The following is a 10,614-nucleotide window of genomic DNA, read 5'->3' on the forward strand; positions in this document are numbered from 1 at the left end:
TTAAAGCTGCTTTAGAGCTTGCATAAAGTTACTTTGTTATCCTGCTGGGGGAACAGACCCTGCCGTAAATCTGAGATTGTACCTCTTTGATCTGCCTGACTTGAGCCCATAAAATTTAATTGCCTTTTGCCTTTGGCTGAGTAAGAACGATCCATCCTCTTCTCTCTCAACTTGAATTCCCAAGTTGTTGTTGTTTAGTCGTTTAGTCGTGTCCGACTCTTCGTGACCCCATGGACCAGAGCACGCCAGGCACTCCTGTCTTGCACTGCCTCCCGCAGTTTGGTCAAACTCATGTTCGTAGCTTCGAGAACACTGTCCAACCATCTTGTCCTCTGTCGTCCCCTTCTCCTAGTGCCCTCAATCTTTCTCAACATCAGGGTCTTTTCCAGGGAGTCTTCTCTTCTCATGAGGTGGCCAAAGTATTGGAGCCTCAGCTTCACGATCTGTCCTTCCAGTGAGCACTCGGGGCTGGTTTCCTTCAGAATGGATAGGTTTGATCTTCTTGCAGTCCATGGGACTTTCAAGAGTCTCCTCCAGCACCATAATTCAAAAGCATAAATTCTTCGGCGATCAGCCTTCTTTATGGTCCAGCTCTCACTTATAGCACAAACTTATAGCCGACATGAAAATGCCACTAGAGATGAGATTATCAGCTGCTCTTCACGAAGTTACTTTGGTTCCTAACAACAGTGGTGCTGAGAAGCTGCAGCAGTACATGGAGCTGTCTGCTGACCAAATGCAAGAGAAGTCCAACTTCACACTGGTGGAGAAGCGCACAAATAAACTCATCTGGAAGGCCCATGTGAAACGAGGTACGTATGACCGAGGGAAGATCACAAGGTTGGACCGTAGGTTGGGAGGCAGGATGGCAAAGGGCATCCCAGTCACATTCCCTCTTTGACTGCCTCTTTCTTGTTCTCTTGCAGAAGAGTTAGATCCAGGTCAGATGAATTCCTCTATTCTACACCCAGTACAAGGTAAGCAAGTTTTATTTCCCTGTAGTCATATCCCAGCTCCCTCCCAAGGGGGCAGAGAGCTGTGGGAATGTTCAGGAATGTGGATGAGGAGATATTGTTTAATACTGTATATCCCATCCCCACTTGCGCTAGCAAGCACAAAACTTTAGCAGAGTAAAAACATTTCCCTTTTGCAAAATGCACAGCAGAAAAGCGTTTGCGCAGGCTTGATTTAAGCCTATAAAATAAAGTGTATTTCCCTGGTATTTCCCCCTTTTTCCCTCTTAAAAGTATAAAAGATGTTTTCTAACAAGCATCTTGAGGTACAACACACTCAAGAGGTAGACTTGCTTAGGTATAAAGTAAAATATACATTGTGAAGTTCACTTATAGGAAGTGAGACTCCATCTCATCTCTCTCTGGGCTGGAAGCCTAGAGGGAGACTCACTAAGATGTTGCTTCTTAGATGTGTGTAGTCCAAGAGGTCTGGTCCAAGAGAAGGAAATGGCTTCTCGCTAGTGAATTTATCTGCCTCTTCCCCAACTCATTTGCATGATGACTGCACTTAACCCTTTGCATCCCACAAACCCCTTCTCAGGCAATTCACAACATACACAAAAACATACATAAACAACTTTAATCAACCACCCAAGAGTCCCAGCTTGCCACGAAGATCCTGGAACTTCTCTCTTGGCAGGGGCTTTGTTAGAATGTCTGCAGTCATCTGTTCAGTGTTGCAGTAACACATTTCAACAAGTCCATCCTCGATCACCTGGCGTATGTAGTGGTACCTGACACCAATGTGTTTAGTGCGTGCAAGGAACTTTTCGCTTTGTGTCAGCTTTATACTGCTCTGATTGTCCTCCATCAAGCTGACAGGTCCCTTCCTTGGCACGCCAAAGTCCTTCAGGAGTTGATCCAGCCAGGCGATCTCTCTGCAAGCCTCCAAAGTTGCAATGTATTGGGATTCTGAGGACGATAAAACTATACATTTATGTTTATAACTTCCCCATGCAATAGCTCCGTCCCCATACATAAAAACATAACCACTGGTGGACTTATAATCCTTATTATCCCCAGCCCAATCCGCGTCAGTGTACCCAAGCAGTTTAGGGTCTCTGACAGCTGGCAGTTTTAATTTACAGTCCATGGTTCCCTTTAGATAACGAACAACCCTCTTAACACCAGCCCAATCATGCTCAGTGGGACAACTTACTTTCCCACTGCACTTGCCAGGTCAGGTCTGCATGTGGTAACCAAATACAAAAGTTTACCAATCGCTGACCCGTATTGCGTGTTGTTTGGCAGCAACTTTAAACCTTGTTGATTCTTCAAGAAGTCTGTGGCCATTGGTGTCGCAACTGGGTGTGCATCCTGCATCTGCATGCTTTCAATCAGTTCAGTTATCTTTTGCCTTTGGCTGAGTAAGAACGATCCATCCTCTTCTCTCTCAACTTGAATTCCCAAGTTGTTGTTGTTTAGTCGTTTAGTCGTGTCCGACTCTTCGTGACCCCATGGACCAGAGCACGCCAGGCACTCCTGTCTTGCACTGCCTCCCGCAGTTTGGTCAAACTCATGTTCGTAGCTTCGAGAACACTGTCCAACCATCTTGTCCTCTGTCGTCCCCTTCTCCTAGTGCCCTCAATCTTTCCCAACATCAGGGTCTTTTCCAAGGATTCTTCTCTTCTCATGAGGTGGCCAAAGTATTGGAGCCTCAGCTTCACGATCTGTCCTTCCAGGGAGCACTCAGGGCTGATTTCCTTAAGAATGGATAGGTTTGATCTTCTAGCAGTCCATGGGACTCTCAAGAGTCTCCTCCAGCACCATAATTCAAAAGCATCAATTCTTCGACGATCAGCCTTCTTTATGGTCCAGCTCTCACTTCCATACATCACTACTGGGAAAACCATAGCTTTAACTATACGGACCTTTGTCGGCAAAGTGATGTCTCTGCTTTTTAAGATGCTGTCTAGGTTTGTCATTGCTTTTCTCCCAAGAAGCAGGCGTCTTTTAATTTCGTGACTGCTGTCACCATCTGCAGTGATCAAGGAGCCCAAGAAAGTAAAATCTCTCACTGCCTCAATTTCTTCCCCTTCTATTTGCCAGGAGGTGATGGGACCGGTGGCCATGATCTTGGTTTTTTTGATGTTGAGCTTCAGACCATATTTTGCGCTCTCCTCTTTCACCCTCATTAAAAGGTTCTTTAATTCCTCCTCGCTTTCTGCCATCAAGGTTGTGTCATCTGCATATCTGAGGTTGTTGATATTTCTTCCGGCAATCTTAATTCCGGCTTGGGATTCATCTAGTCCAGCCTTTCGCATGATGAATTCTGCATATAAGTTAAATAAGCAGGGAGACAATATACAACCTTGTCGTACTCCTTTCCCAATTTTGAACCAATCAGTTGTTCCATATCCAGTTCTAACTGTAGCTTCTTGTCCCACATAGAGATTTCTCAGGAGACAGATGAGGTGATCAGGCACTCCCATTTCTTTAAGAACTTGCCATAGTTTGCTGTGGTCGACACAGTCAAAGGCTTTTGCATAGTCAATGAAGCAGAAGTAGACGTTTTTCTGGAACTCTCTAGCTTTCTCCATAATCCAGCGCATGTTTGCTATTTGGTCTCTGGTTCCTCTGCCCTTTCGAAATCCAGCTTGCACTTCTGGGAGTTCTCGGTCCACATACTGCCTAAGCCTGCCTTGTAGAATTTTAAGCATAACCTTGCTAGCGTGTGAAATGAGGGCAATTGTGCGGTAGTTGGAGCATTCTTTGGCACTGCCCTTCTTTGGAATTGGGATGTAGACTGATCTTCTCCAATCCTCTGGCCATTGCTGAGTTTTCCAAACTTGCTGGCATATTGGGTGTAGCACCTTAACAGCATCATCTTTTAAAATTTTCCCAAGTAGTATTTCACTTTTCCTAGTTCCTTGACCTCTACTTCCCTGTTGAGATGCTCTTTATAGTCCTTCTCATTTGACGTAGAAATTAAAAGGTCGTCAACAAAGGCTAAAATATACAAAAATTGTCCATTCCTTTGTTTGGTGTACAAGCACTTATCAGCAGTCCCTTGCTTGTACCCAAGCTGCACCAGCATCTCATGGAGTTTCTGGTTCCAAGCCCTCGCTGCTTGCTTCAAACCATAAAGTCCTTTCTGCAGCTTGCACACTAGATGCACCTCATTTGGTTTAATGAAACCTTTGGGCTGCTTCATATAAATCTGCTCAGAAATTTCGCCGTGAAGAAAGGCTGTCGCAATGTCAATATGGTAAACCGACATTTGCTTAGATGCTGCAATACTTAAAAGTAGTCTGACACTGCTGTATCAAACTGTCGGTGCAAACACTTGATCATAATCCTCACCATACTTCTGGGAAAAACCTTGTGCCACAAGCCTAGCTTTGTAGCGTTGCACCTCCCCTTCTGAACCCTTTTTAACCTTGAACACTCATTTACTTCCAATTGCTTCCTTACCAGGAGGTAGTTCTGTGAGTGTCCAGGTCCTGTTCCGATGAAGTGCATCTATCTCCTCCTGAGCAGCTTTCCTCCAGAGACTGGCTTCATCCGGTGGCATCCTCTCTATCTCTTCCCATTTGGAAGGTTCCTGTGGAGACGCCGACCTTGTAAGGTAGGACAGCCGTAATGGTGGAACACCTCTGTAGGTTCTGGATGAGTGTCTGACCTCTGGTCTTTCGACTGCATCAGCTTCCTCATCCTCCTCCAGCAGTGGTATATCCCCATACAGCTGCTCCTCATCCTCTTCATCTCTGGTGCTGCCAGGGGCCTGGACCTCCGCGTCTTCTCGGGTGTCACCTATAGGGGGTGTTACAACACTAGAAGGTGGATTAGTGCTTTGTATTGGTTCAAAAGGATAAAATACAAACTCCTCACTCCTTGGTTCCACACTTGCTTGATCCCTTTTGCTTGGTTGGGCCATCCTTGTAGACTGGTTCCGCTGGTTCTCTGAAATATTAAGCTCATATACACCATCCTTTAGTTTGCCTTCAACATAAACTTCATCATGCTTAGTCACGATACATTGCCCTTTTTCAAATGTAATTTTAAAACCTTTCCTGTCCAAACTGGACACGCTGAGTAAGTTGCAGTTAAGCTTTGGTGCAAACTTAACTTCAGTTATCTTAGTATTAATTGTTTCATGATCTACGTTGAATTTTAAATTCACAGTTCCTGCACCAATTGCCTTCACTACGTTGCCATCAGCAATTTCAATTTCAGAGGTTTCATCCTCATTGGTCGCCCTAACAGATGACCTCCGTAAACAGCTGGATCAAGGCGGGTCGGGGCTGCTGATTCTTCTAGCTCTGTCAGCCGCCTTCGACATGGTCGATTATGAGCTTTTAGACCACCGCCTTGCCGACGTGGGGATTCAGGGTACAGTCCAACAATGGCTACGTTCCTTTATCTCAGGTCGGGGACAGAGGGTGGCGCTAGGGAGGGGGTTGTCACCGCGGCACTCCTTGGTGTGTGGAGTCCCACAAGGTGCAATCCTTTCCCCAATGCTTTTTAATATCTTCATGCGCCCCCTTGCCCAGATTGTCCGGAGTTTTGGGCTGGGTTGTCATCAATATGCTGATGACACCCAGATTTATCTGTTGATGGATAACCGTCCTGCCTCGGCCCCGGACACATTGACCAAGTGCCTGGAAGCTGTTGCTGGATGGCTACGTGGGAGTCGGCTGAAGCTAAATCCTTCGAAGACAGAGGTCCTCTGGCTGGGTCGGGATGACATGGGGCGGGGGGGCCAACTTCCATCTTTCGCTGGGGCCCAATTAGTGCCAGCCCCTTCTGTCAAGAGCTTGGGGGTAACCTTGGATGCCTCCCTTTCCATGGAGGCACAGGTTGCAACCACAGCCAAGGTGGCATTTTTCCATCTCCGCCGCATTAAGCAGTTGGTCCCCTATCTCTCTCAACCTGATCTAGCCACAGTGATCCATGCGATGGTCACCTCTAGGCTTGATTATTGTAATTCGCTCTACGCGGGGCTGCCCTTGAAACTGACCCAGAAACTCCAGCGGGTGCAGAATGCCGCGGCGAGGCTCCTTACGGGGTCCCGGCTGCAGGATCATATTCATCCAGTGCTTTACCAACTGCACTGGCTCCCGGTGGAGTACAGGATCAGGTTCAAGGTGCTGGTTTTGACCTTTAAAGCCTTATGCGGCTTAGGACCCTCGTACCTACGGAACCGCCTCTCCCGGTATGACCCACAGAGGACATTACGGTCCACAAATAATAACATATTGGAGATCCCGAGTCACAAGGTGGCTAGGCTGGCCTCGACCAGGACCAGGGCCTTCTCAGTACTGGCCCCGACCTGGTGGAACGCTCTGTCTCAGGAGACTAGGGCCCTGCGGGATTTGTCATCTTTTCGTAGGGCCTGCAAGACAGAGCTGTTTCGTTTGGCCTTTGGACTGACGCAGTCTGACCCCAAGGTTACCCTCCCCTAAGGTTTTATTTATAATGGTTTTATCTTATTCGTAGATTTTTAATTTTAAAATTGAATTTTAACATTGTATTATTCTGTTGTTTTAACTGAATTGTTTCTTTTATATTTGTGTTGATTATTTGTTGTTAGCCGCCCTGAGCCCGGTCCTGACTGGGAAGGGCGGGGTATAAATAAAAATTATTATTATTATTATTATTATTTAGCTCATTAAAATACTCCTTTTCATAAGAAACATGTGAACTCGCTCCACTGTCAAGAATCCACTTATTGCGCTTATTTTCATGATTCTGGACAGCTAGACTCCTCTCCTGCATCAACATGGTTTGCTCACGACTCCCCTTCTTAACGCCTTGTGGTTTTGAGGGGTGGGATTCAACTTTATCCCCATTTGGACCCTTGCAGTTCCTTGCTATGTGGTCTTTGCCATTGCATTTGAAACAATTTATTTCTCTAGACCAGGGGTCCCCACACTACGGCCCCCGGGCCGGATGCGGCCCAATTGGCCTCCCAATCCGGCCCGCGACGACCCCCGCCGCCCGCTGCCGCCGCCCGCTCTTACGGCACGCAGCACGGCGGCGATCTTCCAAATCGGAAAAAAAATCGCCGAAAATCCTTTGTGTGCATGCGTATGGGCCTCTCCCGACCCAGAAGAGGTCATTTCCGGTGCACTTCCGGGTCGGGGGAGGCCCATACGCATGCGCACAAGTGATTTTCGACGATTTTTTCCGACCGGGAAGCGCGCCAGTGCGCCATTAAGTGTGTGTGCGCATGCGCACGGGTGCGCACTCCCCTGCCCTCTGGCCCGCCACGCAGACGTCTCTCTGGACCTTCCAAAATGCTTGGATGCATAGCTGCTATCCTTCCTCCTTGGATTCCTTTCTTGAGAATCAAGGCTATCTCTGCATTCCTCTCTTAAATGGTTGATGAGCTCCAGGGTGGATTTGATTTAAATCAAACTGATTTAAATCATGATTTAAATCACGATTTAAATCACTAGTCAGTAAGGCTTGATTTAAATCATAGTTTTCTACATAAAAACTAATTCTTGCTGGTATAACTTTAATATGCAAGTAGATGAAGATTTTTAGAATAACAACTTTTCATATTAGTTTTTTATCCCCAGTTTAATAGGTTACTCATTCAAATTTGGACAACTTTACTGTTGTACTTAGGAAGGAGAAAAATAATCATTACCTTAATAATAACAATTTAAATAAATTTATTCAACCAAAACAATAACATTACAGCATATGTTATTTGCTTAAACAAACATCCATGTTTGTTAACTAATTTGGCTAAACAAAAACAAAATGTATATATTTTAAGAAACTTAGACTGTCAGCCCAGCCTACAAATGAAAAACTTAAATACTGTCCACTCCAAACAATCAGAAAAATATTGTTTCTATTCTATTCACTGAACTTCTTGAAACTTAGCACTGAAGGGATTGTTTCTGTATTCATAGGTTTGTAGAACAATAGGATTAAGGTCTTTTTCTCAACTCTGTTCATGTTATAACATTTTTGCTGTGAAGAAGAGGCATGTGATCTCTGTTGAGTCAAATTCAGTTTTGAGAACTGCAAAAGTAAACCAAGCACCTGTGATAATATCTTGTAGGCAGAGAAACTGCCCAATAATCTTACAAAAACCTCTGGAAGAGCATGACATTGTGAATGGATTAATGGAATTTATTTAACCAAAAATTTAAACATATACAACCTTATTCTACATAATTAAAAAAACTAATCTTAATTTCATGATGGAATAACCTTTGGATGGTAATATATTTTCCTCAATAAGCATTTTATTTCAAAAAATCAATTTAAATAAAAAAAAATCGATTTAAATCAAAAAAATCCGATTTAATTCAAAAAAATCCGATTTTTTTGAAAAAAATCATTGATTTTTATCCACCCTGATGAGCTCATTAAAAGTTAGATCTTTTGTGTGATCCATTATACTTTTAAATGGAGCAAATTCAGGTCCCAATGATGCAAGCATAAACGTTACTTTAGTCACATCATCAAAGACTCTGGGAGTAAGGGCAATTCTTTGAACAATCTCAGAAAAATTCTTAAAATGCTCTGTAAACTCTTCTCTAGAATTCATCTTCAACTTGAGTAACTTATCCAACAAATATCTATAGGAACTCTCTGTAGATTGTGCATAAATGCGTTCAATGTCCTCTAGGATCTTAGATGCATCATTTTCAAAATTTATCATCGATAGATGCTCATTCCTCAAGTTGCTCAAAATTATGTGCTTGGCTTCATCATTTTTAATACTCCAAGCTTCTATCTTGGCTAAAGCTTCTTCATCGGTTCCTGTAGGCTTTTCTTCCTTAATGGCCTGCAGAACACGCCCAGCAGCAAGATAAACTAAAATGTGCTGCTTCCACTGCACAAAATTATTGTCATCCAGCAGCATAAAACTTGGTCTTGCCTCACTACCAAAACTGGAGCTTGCCATCTTAAAACTTCAAAAATCCCCAAAATTCCCAAAATTCAAGATCTTTCAAAAATCAAAATCTCAAAAATATCTTCACTACCTCTGAGCTTTCTCAGTACTGTAAACTCTGAGGGAAGGGAGGGGTAGTTAATCCCCCAAGCACACTGCAGAACAAAGAGACCATGTGCTCAACCAGGAAATCTTAACTGGAAAAATCCTACAGAGTTCAAAATCACAATCCAAATCAATCCTTCAAAAATACACAATATGAGTCCATGAAGTCCAATAGAGTCTGATCCAAGAGGAGGAAATGGCTTCTCGCTAGTGAATTTATCTGCCACTTCCCCAACTCATTTGCATGTGGAGGAACAGGAAACCAAGCTAGTCCTCCAAGTGGACTCTCTAGGGCTTGTTGTGACTTGACTGCACTTAACCCTTTGCATCCCACAAAAGCAAGGGCTGAGGCGCTAAAGAAAGCTTGTTCATGCATAATGAGATAAGAATCCAATGTCTTAATTCATCCCAGGGGGCTCCATGGTTTTAAGCTTGGTAATGAGTTCCAATTTAGCATCTTCTCTTTCCTGTCTGTTCCTGAAATTTTCCTGTAATAAAACAGCTGCTTTGAGATCTTGTATAGAATGTCCTGGGAGATTGAAGTGTTCTCCTACTGGTTTCTCAGTCTTGTGGTTCCTGATGTCAGATTTATGTCCATTTATCCTTTGGCGTAGGGTTTGGCCTGTTTGTCCAATATAGAGAGCTGAAGGGCACTGTTGGCATTTGATGGCATACACAATGTTAGAAGATGAGCAATTAAATAGTCCTGAGATGGTATGTTGGATGTTGTTGGGGCCAGTAATTATGTTGTCCAGGTGTATGTGGCAGCAAAGTTGGCATCTGGGTTCATTGCAGGCTCTGGTACCAGTGTCCATGTTAAGTCTGGTGGTTGTATTGTTGTGGGTGAGGAGTTGATTAAGATTGGGTGGCTGTCTGTAGGCAATGAAAGGTCTTCCTCCCAGAGCTTGAGAAAGGGAGCTGTCATTGTCCAGGAGAGGCTGTAGATCTCTGATGATGCGTTCTGATGAGGAAAGGAGAATAAGACCAGGGGGTCAGCAGGGGTCAGCAGGACCTATTTTGATGAAACCAGTAACAACCAAATGCTTTCCCCACCCCAGCCTGATCACGAAAAGAGATACCTTTGGGGACTGCTTCTTCTGTCTCTCCCAATACTCTTGGGCTTTCAGGCTTCTCCACTGGAGGCAAACACTCTAGGGAGCAAAATACAAGCTGCATTAGTTCCCTTCCAACTGCACAGTTCTACGATTCCTGGTCCAAAAAGCCATGTTAACAAACATTCTAAAGCAAACCACAACAATCCACTTGTTAGTATGTCATTAACTGGGAATGTGGGCGTAGGACTAAAATGGCCGTCTGGATGCAAAAGCTCTCCGTGCAACAATGAGACCTGATAAGATAAAACAGAGAGTCCAAGTCTCCTCTTACCATCTCTTTTAAAGAATACACTAACCACTGCTGTTTCCTTTTTTTTATTCTCTCTAATCTTTATTAAGTATTTCGGATAAAATTACATATGTACAATCTGCACACACGTATCCATAAACAAAATGATTACAAATCGTAACTCACAACGTTCATGGCAAAAAAGAAGAAAGATCTCTAAACAAAGCATATAAACAATTTACAGTGATGTACATAGAAAAAGAGAGAAAAAGAAAAGAGAGGTAAAAATAG

At 43.9% G+C, this 10,614-nt stretch overlaps 2 protein-coding genes across 4 annotated transcripts in view; both read right to left on the minus strand.

The window, feature by feature from the left end:
* Nucleotides 1-1,102: 1,102 nt before the first annotated feature.
* On the minus strand, nt 1,103-5,204 carry LOC132593055 (uncharacterized). The gene is made up of 2 exons (XM_060281767.1): nt 4,428-5,204; nt 1,103-1,925 (listed from the first exon to the last, which is right to left on the minus strand). Exons 1-2 carry the CDS (start codon nt 4,888-4,890, stop codon nt 1,597-1,599), a joined length of 792 nt encoding a protein of 263 aa, XP_060137750.1. The 5' UTR covers nt 4,891-5,204; the 3' UTR covers nt 1,103-1,596.
* A 1,861-nt stretch (nt 5,205-7,065) lies between these two features.
* The window catches only part of LOC132593050 (uncharacterized), a 194,476-nt gene continuing 190,927 nt past the window's right edge, over nt 7,066-10,614 (minus strand). The window contains exons 4-5 of one of the 3 annotated variants that reach the window (XM_060281745.1): nt 10,059-10,130; nt 7,066-9,940 (exon numbers count right to left, since the gene is read on the minus strand). In XM_060281745.1, the coding sequence (XP_060137728.1) occupies nt 9,378-9,940; nt 10,059-10,130 (635 nt within the window). In that variant the 3' untranslated portion in view covers nt 7,066-9,377. The remainder of the gene's footprint in view (nt 9,941-10,058; nt 10,131-10,614) is intronic. The other 2 variants (XM_060281743.1, XM_060281738.1) reach the window with 2 other exon arrangements.

This window comes from Zootoca vivipara, chromosome 13 (genome assembly GCF_963506605.1).
Source record: "Zootoca vivipara chromosome 13, rZooViv1.1, whole genome shotgun sequence".
In the NCBI taxonomy this organism is placed as follows: domain Eukaryota; kingdom Metazoa; phylum Chordata; class Lepidosauria; order Squamata; family Lacertidae; genus Zootoca; species Zootoca vivipara.